The 13,533-nt window shown below is 44.1% G+C and overlaps 2 protein-coding genes across 5 annotated transcripts in view; one reads left to right on the plus strand and one right to left on the minus strand.

Moving 5' to 3' along the window:
• The window catches only part of RNF115 (ring finger protein 115), an 84,144-nt gene extending 83,786 nt beyond the window's left edge, over window positions 1-358 (minus strand). Inside the window, exon 1 of one of the 2 annotated variants that reach the window (XM_045478927.1) lies at window positions 257-358. In XM_045478927.1, the coding sequence (XP_045334883.1) occupies window positions 257-358 (102 nt within the window). The remainder of the gene's footprint in view (window positions 1-256) is intronic. The other variant, XM_045478929.1, reaches the window with a different exon arrangement.
• Window positions 359-725: 367 nt separating this feature from the next.
• POLR3C (RNA polymerase III subunit C) lies at window positions 726-11,766 on the plus strand. Of its 3 annotated transcripts, none has more exons than XM_045478917.1 (15): window positions 726-846; window positions 1,892-2,058; window positions 2,580-2,835; window positions 2,946-3,131; window positions 4,796-4,884; window positions 5,446-5,550; window positions 5,666-5,776; window positions 8,209-8,289; window positions 8,550-8,601; window positions 8,953-9,013; window positions 9,454-9,604; window positions 10,326-10,427; window positions 10,558-10,607; window positions 11,024-11,173; window positions 11,600-11,766. In XM_045478917.1, exons 2-15 carry the CDS (start codon window positions 1,912-1,914, stop codon window positions 11,679-11,681), a joined length of 1,623 nt encoding a protein of 540 aa, XP_045334873.1. In that variant the 5' UTR covers window positions 726-846; window positions 1,892-1,911; the 3' UTR covers window positions 11,682-11,766. The 3 variants fall into 3 exon arrangements, with proteins under 3 accessions (XP_045334873.1, XP_045334876.1, XP_045334875.1); XM_045478919.1 differs by having other exon boundaries at window positions 730-846; window positions 5,684-5,776; XM_045478920.1 differs by lacking the exon at window positions 5,666-5,776 and having other exon boundaries at window positions 727-846.
• Window positions 11,767-13,533: the final 1,767 nt, after the last annotated feature.

Here is a 13,533-nt window from a genome sequence, read left to right on the forward strand (position 1 = left end):
GAGGGTCAAGAGACGAGAGGAAGCGAGGGGCAGGTGGAGCATCCGGGGGGGGGGGGGGGGGAAAGCTGGGCGGGAGCTCCGGAGCCGGGGCCGGGACGCCCGGGGTCTGTGACGAGCCACTGGAGAACAGCAGCGGGTATTTGGGGGACGGGTGTCAGAGGAATCCGGGCTGTGCAGGAAGCTTAAGACCCATTCGGGGACTTCGGGGCGAGGAATCCACGCGGAGGCCCAAGCGCAGAGGGCACGGGGCTCTTACCGGTAGTTTGGGGCTGACCTCGCCCTTGCAAAAGTGGCAGAAAAACCGGTGCGCGGCAACAGCGGCGCCCGCGCCCGCCCCGGCTGCCGAGGCCTCCGCCATCTTTCTCTTCCGCCGCGGCTGTCCGAGAGGGCAGCGGCCCGTCCCTCGTCAGGCCGCTACCTCCCGGCTGCGGTCGCCGCCTCGGCCGCCGCCGCTTCCTCAGGGCGGCCCGCCGCTCCAGCGCCCGCGTCGGTCACGTGAGTCCGTCGGGCCCAGCGAGCCGGCGGCGCGGACGGCGACCCCGCGGCCCGCCTCCCGGCACCAGAGAGGCGCAGGAAGGAGAGTCCGCCCGCCGCGGCCCGCCCGCCGGCTCTTCAGACAGCGGCTTGCAGGTCCTCCAGCCTTCCAGCGAGAATAAAGAAAGAGCGTCACCGGAAACCACTGAAACTCTGGGGTAGAGCGGCACGCGTTGTTTCCCTTTCCCTCCTACTGGTCATCCGCGCGCTGGCGTGCGAGGCCGTGGGCTCCCCCTCTGCCCCGGCGGCCAGCGGGAGCCGCAAGAAGCCACCGTGGGCTACGCGGCGGCATTAGACTGCTTTGACCCGGAGGTTAGTGGGCGAAGCGGCCTTGTCTCTGGACCAGGGGACCAAGTCCGGAACGGGAAGCTGCGTGAAGGGTGTGCAGAGTCAGGAGCTGAGCTCCTTGGAAGTCCTTTTCTGAGGATGCTTGCCTGAAGACGTGTGGGTGGGAATACTGAGGCAGAGAGGCAAAGACTTGATCTCTGGGGATTTGGGAGAATAAATGAACAAACCAGTGTTTGGTAGCACTTGGGATAATAACGAAGTAATCATACTGTATGTAGAGTCAACTATGTCTGTTTCTGTTTGTGTCTACTTTGTCAAGAAGTAGAAATTTCAGAATTAAATACTGCCCTTCAGACAACATATTTCATCTATTTGAAACACCCAGTTGAGAAGTTTTCCTTTATTTTTCTAAGTTGTCATTTCCTTTATGGACTGGGAATGCCATTACCTGTTCACTCCCAGTGGGCTGTGAACAGTGGCCTTAATTCTCCCAAGCAAATGAAGTATAGATAGAATTTAAGGTCTATGACATTGCAATACCATCTACAACAATTTTTGAAGAACATTAGAATCACACATAATCTCATCAAGGCCAATTTGACATATAGTCTTCGAGTCTTTTGTCTTTTTTTTTTTTATGCACACATATTTCTCTTTTTTTGTTTTTCATAATAATTGAGTTTTCCTCTACATTTTGCTTTGTAACCTGCTTCTTTCACTTAATGAACAATTTTCTATGCTCGTACATAAACTTTGTTTTAAATGGTGGCGTAGTATTCCATTGTATGGGTGTGCCATCATTTACTGAATTAACTCCTTATTGTTAGACATTAGGTTGTTTCCAGTATATCAGTATTCTAAGGAGAAGTACAGTGACATCTTTTATTTATTTTCTTGAGACAGAGTATCTAAAACGAAATTATTAGGTTGAAGGTATGCAAGATGTTAATTAAGCCTTTTGATATGTAATGTCAAAATTGCCCCCAGAAAGTACATGAATTTGCACTCAGCAGCTCTGCTTCCAGCATAAAAGAAAAACTTTCCATCATATAGCTTTTTTCCCCCCTAGCTCTGAGACTCCTTGGTACAATGACTCAAGCAGAAATTAAACTTTGTTCTTTGTTGCTGCAAGAGCATTTTGGAGAGATTGTAGAAAAAATAGGAGTCCACCTAATCAGAACTGGCAGCCAGCCATTAAGAGTAATTGCCCACGACACAGGAACATCGCTGGATCAGGTATGTGTAGACAACATTAATTTGCTTTCATTTGTTTACCTACCTTTAAATATTGTTGCTCCTTACCCCACAAAATAGAAAAGGGAGAGAGTCTCCCCTAGGTTCAAAACAGTGTTATTGGTGGGGGCGGGGGGGTGGGAAGAGATATAGGCCTCAAGGTTCTTCTCAAGGTGGCTCATCACGGCTTCTTAGGCAAATCTTTGCTCTTATTATGTCAGACCTCATTTATTCATAATGAGTCTATTAATCTCAGTGCTACCTTTAAGGAATGAGTACAATGGAAGGAAAGTACATTGTACTTTGAACGATCAGAGGAAATATGAGCATCACAGGGAGAAATCTTGCTGATTTCTTCCACTGACATGTGATTCTTAATCACTGTTCCAGTGGAGGGAAGGAAGAAGCACAGAGGTTCTTAGCCAGCCATCTCCTAATACTTAGTAAATTGTTGGACAAAAATTGGCAACACAAATGAGCTGTGTCTTCAGATCTTTCCTTTCTTTCTTTTGGGTCCCGTCTAGGTCAAAAAAGCCCTTTGTGTGCTCATCCAGCACAACCTGGTGATATATCAAGTGCATAAACGTGGCGTAGTGGAGTATGAAGCCCAATGCAGCCGAGTGTTGCGAATGCTTAGGTATCCCCGGTACATCTATACTGCCAAAACACTGTACAGTGACACTGGAGAGCTCATTGTTGAGGAGCTGCTGTTGAATGGCAAAATGACCATGTCAGCTGTTGTGAAGAAAGTGGCAGACCGGCTTACAGAGACTATGGAGGGTCAGTACTGTATCCACAGCTGTTAGCAAAAACATAGGTTAGCTGACTGCAGGAGTGGACCCGCAGCTAACTTAGGCCATCTCACCTGCCTCTTTCCTCCTGTTGTACAGATGGCAAGACCATGGACTACTCTGAGGTATCAAACACATTTGTGCGACTAGCAGACACACACTTTGTGCAGCGTTGCCCCTGGGTGCCTGTTACTGAGAATTCAGACCCTGGGCCGCCACCACCTGCCCCCATTCTTGTCATCAGTGAAAAGGACATGTACTTGGTTCCTAAACTGAGCTTGATAGGTAAGGAATTTTGACCCCTAGAACTGTGACATGCCCTAATTGTGGATTCTTCCTCAATGATCATTAAATGAATGAATGAATCCATCGAGCAGTTACCAAGGATTTATTCTGTGGTGTAAAATGATAAACAAGTCCCTGACCTTTTGGGCCTTAAGTCTAATGTAAGAGACTTACAGTAAGCAAATAACCACATAGATATGTAACTAACGGTGGTAAGTATTATGAAGGAAAAGTATGTGGTGTTATGAAAACATATAACGGGACCAGATTTATCAAGGTTTAAAACACATGCTTCTTTAAGAAAGTGGCATTTGAACTACTATTTGAAGCAAAAGTAGGAACTAACCAGTGACGTAATGTACGAAGGGGTACAGAGGACAAACATTGTTGGCAAAAGGAATAGTATGCAGTGAGGGGAAAAAAATAGGTTATTTGAGGAAGTAAAAAATGGGTCAGTGTAGTTAAATCATGGTGAGCAAAGGTAAGAGAACTATGAGATAAGGATAGAAAGGCAGGGAGGCACCTGGGTGGCTTCTGACTCTTGATTTCAGCTCAGGTCATGCTCTCACAGTTGGTAAGATCAAGCCTCACGTCAGGCTCCATGCTGACAGCACAGAGCCTGCTTGGGAGTGGTTCTCTCTCTCTCTCTTTCAAAATACATAAATAAACTTGGGGCACCTGGGTGGCTCAGTCGGTTGAGCGTCCGACTTCGGCTCAGGTCATGATCTCGCGGTTTGTGGGTTCGAGCCCCGCGTCGGGCTCTGTGCTGACGGGCTCAGAGCCTGGAGCCTGCTTCCGATTCTGTGTCTCCCTCTCTCTTCCCCTCCCCTGCTCACACTCTGTCTCTCTCTCTCCTTCAAAAATAAATAAACATTAAAAAATTTTTTTAAAAATACATAAATAAACTTAAAAAAAAAAAAGATAAGCAGGGGCTAGATTGTGCAAGACCTTCTATAGCAACTTTTTTATCCTAAGAGCAAAGAAAAACCACCAAAGGATTTAAAGGAAGTGACATGACCTTATTTGCATTTTTAAAAGCATTTTCTGCCTGCAGAAAGGATGGGGCAAAAATAAATGTTGACAAACCCATTGAAAAATTATATCTAGAAGGGGTAAAGAGGACAGAAGTACCAAGAATGACATTTGTGTGTCTGATTTGCATATGGGGGAGGAGGATGGTCCCGCTTACTGAAAGGAAGCATTGGAGCAGGAGCAGTTTGAGGGAGAAAGATTAAGACTTAATTTTGTGACTATATGGAGCCTTCAAACGGCTTCATCATTAAGTTGAATTTCTTTTTTTATTATTATTATTATTTTTTAATGTTTATTTTTGAGACAGAGAGAGACAGAGCATGAACGGAGGAGGGTCAGAGAGAGAGGGAGACACAGAATCCGAAGCAGGCTCTAGGCTCTAAGCTGTCAGCAAAGAGCCCGATGTGGGGCTTGAACCCACAGACCACAAGACCATGACCTGAGCTGAAGTCAGACGCTTAACCGACAGAGCCACCTAGGCACTCCAACTTGAATTTCTTGTAGGTCCTCAGCAATTTTAGCCTAGAGGCAGCTGGAGGTATCTTGGGATGGAGGGACACCTGCTCTTACGTTCAGTGATTTCCTGTCTTCATATGAGATGAGCCTCACTAGTCACCTGTTTTATTTGGCAGGAAAAGGTAAAAGGAGAAGATCATCTGATGAAGATGCTGCTGGGGAGCCGAAGGCCAAAAGACCAAAACATGGCACAGATAACAAAGAGGTAATGGGGCTTCTTGATCAGGAGTCCTCACCCTGATGGGCAGAAAGAGCACAAAGATAACAAGCCCCAAGAGAGTTGACAAGGTCCTTGGTTGAGAAGTAGGAGGATTACGAACTTCATTAAATATTGGCCAGGAATAAACTAGCAGTGTGAACTCCATTGCCGTCCCCTTCTGAGGCTTCACTTCACTTCAGTCATTGGACAGTGGTAACAGCTTATGCCAGAAAGCTGCCTGTTTCTCTCTGTCTGCCTGTTTTCTCTCTGAAATAAGAGGCAAGGTCATATGCTGAGAGCAGGAAGAGAGGGGTAAATGGGAGACTTAACGAAGAGTTCAGACAGAGAAAGATTAGAGTGAGTTTAGAGAATCTAAAGTTGGGTATCATGAGTTTGTCTTGTCAAGGCACTATGCCACATGATTGGATGATTTTTGTCCAGTCCACGTAGTTGCTACTGAATAGGAAAAGAAATAGTGAACAGCTAAATCCAGTTCTTCCCCCGAAAAATTCTTCACCATATTTTCTGTATCGAAATGTTTCTCTTTAATCCTTTTCTCCTCCTCAGCCCATTCCAGATGATGGGATTTATTGGCAGGCCAACCTTGACAGATTCCACCAACACTTCCGTGACCAAGCCATTGTCAGCGCAGTTGCCAACAGGATGGACCAGGTGATATCTGAGTGGGTGGGACAGTGGCCTGGATCAGGAACATTCACTTATTTGCCAGATGTGGCCATTGGCATATAGCCAGAGCCAGCACAGCAGAGTGAATTCTGAATTCCAGTTCACTTTTCAAACCCAGACCAGCAGCGAGATCGTGCGGACTATGCTTCGGATGAGTGAGATTACCACTCCCTCTACTGCTCCCTTCACCCAGCCGTTGTCTTCCAATGAGGTGACTTTCGTGTTCTTGTACTAGTTTTCTGACACACCGTGGGATATTATAATTCTTCTACATAGAGCCTGGGATTAGGTTGAGGTCTGAGCCTTTGAACGAGTTTTTATTGTTTCAGGTAGGACAGGGATTCTCTTCAGATGGTAGCTGCTGAAATATTTGGCCTTGGGGCTCCTGGATAGCTCAGTTGGTTAAGCATCCAACTCTTGATTTCAACTCAGGTCTGATTTCATGGTCATGAGATCAAGCCCTGGCTCTTGCACTGACAGGGCTCAGCACTGACAATGCAGAACCTGCTTTGGATTCTCACTCTCCCTTTCTCTGCCCTTTCCTTGCTCTCGTGCATGCACACTCTCCCTGTCTCTCTCTCTCTCTCTCTGTCTCTCTCTCTCTCCCTTAAATTTTTTTTTTTTTTCAACGTTTATTTATTTTTGGGACAGAGAGAGACAGAGCATGAACGGGGGAGGGTCAGAGAGAGAGGGAGACACAGAATCGGAAACAGGCTCCAGGCTCTGAGCCCTCAGCCCAGAGCCCGACGCGGGGCTCGAACTCACGGACCGCGAGATCGTGACCTGGCTGAAGTCGGACGCTTAACTGACTGCGCCACCCAGGCGCCCCTCTCTCTCCCTTAAAATAAATAAATAAACATTTAAAAAAGAAAGAAAGAGGGACGCCTGAGTGGCTCAGTTGGTTAAGCATCCGACTTTGGCTCAGGTCATGATCTCATGGTTCATGAGTTCGAGCCCCACATCAGGCTCTGTGCTGACAGCTCAGAGCCTGGAGCCTGCTTCGGATTCTGTGTCTCCCTCTGTCTGACCCTCTGCCACTTGCACTCTGTCTCTCGCTCTATCTCAAAAATAAACATTAGGGGCGCCTGGGTGGCGCAGTCGGTTGAGCGTCCGACTTCAGCCAGGTCACGATTTCGCGGTCCGTGAGTTCGAGCTCCACGTCAGGCTCTGGGCTGATCGCTCAGAGCCTGGAGCCTGTTTCCGATTCTGTGTCTCCCTCTCTCTCTGCCCCTCCCCCGTTCATGCTCTGTCTCTCTCTGTCCCAAAAAAAAATAAATAAACGTTGAAAAAAAAAAAAAAAAAAAAAAAAATATATATATATATATATATATATATATATAAAATAAATAAATAAATAAATAAAATAAACATTTAAAAAAAAATTTTTTTTTAAGAAAAAAATATCTGGTCTCTAGGGATCTAGCCTTTAAAAACCTAAACCATTATCTTGGTCAAAGTACAAGCTATTCCTAATTGTTCTTAGACTCCACTATTTGGAATCTGAGAACATTTGTTGGTGCTCAAACATTAGTTGGTCCCTTACATTTGTTTTGTTGAGTATATTCACTTTGTGTATTTCAGATTTGTTTTTAATATATGTCTTTCTTAAAACATGAAAAATTTAATGTATCAAATAACATATTTAATTTCATAACAATATGTATCCATATTAAATATAATTATATTTTCATTTTATATTACTTAAAATTTTTTGAACTTGTTACATAACAAAGATTTCAGGGTTTTTTCTTTTGACAAAAATTATTACGTGACCTATATTCAGACAGCATAGAAATGCATAATTTTTTTTTTCAACGTTTTTATTTATTTTTGGGACAGAGAGAGACAGAGCATGAACGGGGGAGGGGCAGAGAGAGAGGGAGACACAGAATCGGAAACAAGCTCCAGGCTCTGAGCGATCAGCCCAGAGCCTGACGTGGGGCTCGAACTCACGGACCGCGAGATCGTGACCTGGCTGAAGTCGGACGCTTAACCGACTGCGCCACCCAGGCGCCCCTCATAATTTTTTTTAAGTTGTAGCCCCCCCTAAACTTTTAGGAATGATGGACATGTTCTATATCTTATTGTGGGTATGATTGTCAACACTCATCAAACTGAACCTCTAAGATCTGGACTTGTTACTATGTATAACAGTACCTCAGTTTAAATATATAGTTTTGTATGATCCCAGCCCCAGGGATTCCTGTTAATAGTTGGTACTTATCTTTATTGTCACATTTATGTAGATATATATATATATATATATATATATATATATATATACACATATATATATATTTAGCAAAAAAAATAGGATTTTACTTTACATACTGTTCTAAAGTTGCTTTTTTCATATGACAGTATATCTAAGCCACCTTTTTCATGTCTGTATATTTAAATCTGTCTCATTTTTCATAATGGCAGTATCATATTCCACTTAGTAGCCATGCTGTACTTTATTTTAATCAGTTGCTTATTATTGTGCATTTGGATTGTTTCTAGTTTTTTACTCTTACAAACAATGCTGCTATACATTTGGACATATTTATACTTCTGATACCTAAAATTAAAACATCTTTATCTCAGTAATGTCAGCAATTCTAAGTTCCTAAACCCATTTTCACCATCTCTTTTGCTCCATAGATCTTTCGATCCCTGCCTGTTGGCTATAACATCTCTAAACAAGTTCTCGATCAGTATCTCACTCTACTGGCAGACGATCCAGTAAGTCTGAATTTGCTTTCTTTCTTTCTGTTTTTGTTTGTTTGTTTGTTTGTTTGTTTGTTTTTTCTGCTATGTTTACGATTTATTTCTGCCACTGAAACCTGGTATCCTGTGGGAGCCTCATTTTCTACTTGGCCAGCTCAGACAGATAGGAGGGCTACCTGCTGCAGACTCTTGGCCAGATTTTCTCCTTTGGAAACAGAATCACTGGACTTTCCATTCAGTTAACTCTCTCTCTCTCTCTCTTTTTTTTTTAATAGCTAGAGTTTGTTGGAAAGTCTGGCGACAGTGGTGGAGGAATGTATGTCATCAGTATCCTTACCAGTTATTTCCTTACTGTTGGGCAACCTGAACTATGAAACAGAATAGTGACTTATGAAAGAAGAGACTGGATAATATTCAGTATACTAAATGATTCAGAAAACCGAACTACTACATTAGATGATAAAGAAGTAAAAAGGACTTTCAAATAACCAAATTTTAGTTCCGCAAAACCCTGACTCAAATCCTAGTAAATGAAGGTATTGAAATACTTTCATACTATAAGTGAGACCAATGTGAAAGATAAAATTGCGTTTAAATTTTAACTTAGAGACTTAGGAATAAAACTAAGATCCCAGTGACCAGGCCAGAACATTACTGACCTTAATCCTCTATGTGAAGACCTGCATAAAGCTCTAGGATCCCTAGCCACGGCCACTCTGGAGTCTGTCGTACAGGAGAGGTAAGGAGATCACCCTGCTCAGGGTTGGGGTCTGACACTTCCTTTCCGCACTCCATTTGAATAAGCAATTTGATCATTCTGTAAGCAAGCAATGTAGATACATCTCGGTGCATCTTGCCCCATTTTTCCACTGGACTGTTACAGATCCCACCCACTACTACTCTTCACCCTAAATATCCTCCTGCTTAATTCCCAGTGATGCCAATTAACCAGACTTCCTAAAGCCTTTCCTTACAAATGCAGGAACTGAGGTACTCACGGGAGTCAGCAGTGTGGTCAGCAGTACCGTCACCAGTCTGGAGTCGTGAGAGAACTCCCTGACCACTGCTCCTCTCTCTGGCCCTGGCCCCACACATGGAAACAGAGCAGCCGCCATTTGTGACTCGGAGCTAAAACTTACCTATGTTGGTATGCCATTTACTCTCTTTATTCCTTTCCAGATTTGGGTCTCGCTGTGCCAGAATATTCCGTCTAGTTTTGCAAAAGAAACACCTGGAGCAGAAACAGGTAGAAGACTTTGCAATGATTCCAGCAAAGGAGGCAAAGGATATGCTTTATAAGATGCTCTCAGAAAATTTCATATCACTCCAGGTAACCAGTGGCATAATGGTCACCAACCAGTGGAGCTGGCCTAGGGTGAAAGAAACTTCTGAGGCAAACATCCTGAGCCCCAAGCAAACTCTCTGTCCAGCTGTGAGATGGAAAAAAAAAAAAAAAAAAAGATTAACCAAGACATAGTAAGAACTTGAAAAAGAATTGGGGAGCTTTAAGGGGCCTAGTTGAAAAGAGGCACAGCCAAGAAATCACCCCAGAATCACCCTTTATTCCTCAGTTCTTAGTCCCTGCGATTTGTCCTTTCTTCAGGCATTAAGTTTATTATAGATTAAATTTCTCAGCAGCATCTTCTGGGTCTTCACTACGTGCAGAGCCATGTAGTATACCCTATGACGAAACAGAATCTCAATTCTGCCCCTGATTCAGTTATATTGAGCAAAGTACCTACCGTCATTTTTTCTCATCCTTAATGTGATGGATGGTGGTAATAAAAATAATGTGGTTTATCTTAAAGATCAAATACAATCAGTAAGCATTAGTTGCCTTCTCTTTCTTCCCCACTGAGGATGCCAACAATCATATAGACAAATCTCTTCATGTGGCTGATTTTGCCATAAACCCAGATGCTGAATGACTGGAGAAGAGAAGAGTATAAGTGAAAGAAAGGGCTGAGTAGCTCTGGATGGGACAGGCGTTTACTCTGCCAGTTCTAAAGAAGAGTCTGATTTCTCTTTTCTGTCTTTCTGTGGACAAATAGGAAATTCCCAAAACGCCAGACCATGCCCCATCCAGGACCTTCTATTTATATACTGTGAACATCCTGTCAGCTGCCCGAATGTTGCTGCACAGGTGCTACAAGGTAACTGCTTCTGGACCTTCTCCCTATTCCTTCCACCGGACAAGTCTCACCCTCATGCCCCCTTTAGCTATTTTACTTGAGCTACTTAAATAGAACCATGTGCATTTCTGTGTTTCTTCTCTCCCCTCAGAGCATAGCCAACTTAATAGAAAGGAGACAGTTTGAAACCAAAGAGAACAAGTAAGTAGCATTTTCAATTGAGTAATTACATTTTTCAAGGTCAAAGTCTTGAAGGGAAATTTCCTGTAGAAATAGAAACCAAAAGAGACAATAACCAGTCTAGTCGCATTGAAATATTGTCTTGGGTTGACATAAATCATACATTAGTCTAAACTGCTCTAATATACCCCCAGTAAAATAATTTGGCAGATTAAATTTATGAGAAACGTACAAACTGGCATTAAACAGATGAGAGGCAGTAAGAGTTTGAGGAGTGAAGTCGTATATTTAGTTAAATTTGTAAAAACTGTGGTTAGTGGGTGACAGTATCTATTTGATCAGGAACGTGGGAGATGGGGGAGTTCTGCCATAAGGCTAACAGGTAAGAGAATCTCCAAGGCTAGGGGACATACCTCAGAGTTGTGTTTGTCTGACAGGCGTCTGCTGGAAAAGTCACAGAGGGTAGAAGCCATCATTGCATCTATGCAGGCTACAGGTGCAGAGGACGCACAGCTACAAGAAATAGAGGAAATGATCACAGCCCCTGAACGCCAGCAGCTAGAAACCCTGAAGCGTAATGTCAACAAGTAAGTATCATAAAGTTCAGACCTATGTTTCAAAATACCTTTCAGAAAAATCCACCTTGATACCCTGCTACCACTCCAACTTCACCCAAGCAATCCTAAACTCACTATCTTCCTCCCCAGCTTGACTGGCAGAATTTAATCCACCTGTTTTCCTAAGCTAACAACTCTGAAAGCATCTTCAGCTTCTTCTCCCTTACCACACTCTTATTCACCAAGTCTGTTGATTTAAGCTCAGTAGTGTGCCTCAATCTGGCCTTTCATCTTGGTCCTCATGCAGGCCTCCATCACTTATTTTCTAGACCTTTGCCGTCACCTCTGCCTTCAAACTATGTCTTAAAGTGCCTTCAAGTCCATTTTCCATGGCCTCCGATCTTAAATATGCTCATGAATGTTCAGTCTGGAAAACGCTTTCCCTTTTTCACTCAGGTTGGATGCCAGTGAGATCCAAGTGGATGAAACCATCTTCCTGCTGGAGTCATATATTGAGAGCACCATGAAGAGACAATGACCTGGAAAAAGAGCCTTCCTCAAAAAGTCTGAGGAGATTGGAAGGAAAAATAAAGGCAGTGCCTGATGCATTCTTTACAGTGGAATATGTTGCAGATTCTTATACTGGAATGCCCTCTCCATCCCTCCTGCCTAGAATACACCAGAAAGTTTTTTAAAGTTTGTTGAAACTGTCTTAGCCCCATCACTGTATTCTCCCTTCATCAGATTTTGACAGAGGAAAGGACCTTAAATCAACTAGAGTAATCATCTATCAGATGCATCATTTCTCACCAGGAAATCAGCCGCGCCTGTGTTTGAACATCCCTCGCAGTGGAAAAAACTTTTTTCTGAGTAGTTCATTCCATTCTCAAATTACCCCTGTTCTCTATTTTGTTAAATTGTAATCTTACATACACACAAACACACACACACAGTAGGCGATGGGCCAGCAGGTGGATTGGCCCCAGCATTCACAGCAGAATCTACAGTTTGCCATCTCCAAGCTTCTAGCACATCTGAAACTGTGTGTAAGACACAGCACAATGCCTGGCATATGGTAAACACTCAAGAAGTCATTGCCTTCGTCTTCTCCATGGTTTCTTAAAAGTAGCAATTCTAAGTTTTCTCTCTCAGTACCATGGGTAGATGATTCATCTCAATGTAATTTATCCCAGTAGCTTCAGTTCACTTAAAGCAGGTAGGTGTCATTACAATCTCTTTAGTTTCCTCTTACCAGTGTCCGTTCTAATTCATTAAGATTAATGAATTAGTCTAATTCAACAGTCAATTGCCAATTCGTTGCTAGCCATTATACTGGATATAATATACAAAGATAAATATGATACCGTCCCTGCCTTCAAGCTACTCACCGTCCTTTACTGAGCACCTGTCAGTGCCCAGGACTGGGCCAGGCTCTAGGGATACAAAGATGAATATGCCAGTATAGCCTAGTGGGAGGAGACAAATAACAAGGAAATAATGAGGGCTCTAGTAAAAAAGTATTTTTACACAAAGAGGTAAGGAAAGGAACCACAGAGAAAGTCACAATCTCTTTTGAATGATGAGGGTTTGCCAGGTGGAAGGGGAAAGGGGTCCCAGAGGGAAGCAGAGCTTGGTTCCAGGAAGAACTGCAAATAGGATGTGACTAGAAAATAGGGCATAAATCCTGCCAGAACTGAGGCTGGAGAGACGGGCAGGAGCAACGGGTGGTGGGTCCTCGCTATACTGTGCTTAGTAGGTTACCTTCTGAGCCATAGGAAGCAAGATGATTAGCTTTGTGTTTGAAAAAGATCACTCTGGAAGCAGCCTAGAGAATGAAGTAGGGGAAGGACTATTTTGGAGACTTGGGATAGTATCTCAAGCAGAACATAAGGAAGGCTTGGACTGGAACAATGGAGGCTGGAGAGAGAGACATGGATTTGAGAAAGTTTAAGGAGGTAGAATCCGCTGCATTGGGTTGGCATTTGAGTGAGAAGAAAAAGGGAGGTGTCAAAAATGTTTCCTGAGTGTCTGTCGAGGAGTCTTACGCAATTAATTCGTGGTGGCACCTACTATGGGAGGTAGGTGCGCGCAGAGCGACCGCGGGCGGCTGATGGTTCAGCCCTTGGCCGGCGGGATTGGACACGTGAGTTGAGAAATCAGTCTGGGATCACTCTTCTAAACAGAGAAGAGGGGTGGGGCGCCTGGGTGGCGCAGTCGGTTAAGCGTCCGACTTCAGCCAGGTCACGATCTCGCGGTCCATGAGTTCGAGCCCCGCGTCGGGCTCTGGGCTGATGGCTCAGAGCCTGGAGCCTGTTTCCGATTCTGTGTCTCCCTCTCTCTCTGCCCCTCCCCCGTTCATGCTCTGTCTCTCTCTGTCCCCCCAAAAATAA

The sequence above is a fragment of the Leopardus geoffroyi genome, chromosome C1 (assembly GCF_018350155.1).
Source record: "Leopardus geoffroyi isolate Oge1 chromosome C1, O.geoffroyi_Oge1_pat1.0, whole genome shotgun sequence".
Classification (NCBI taxonomy): domain Eukaryota; kingdom Metazoa; phylum Chordata; class Mammalia; order Carnivora; family Felidae; genus Leopardus; species Leopardus geoffroyi.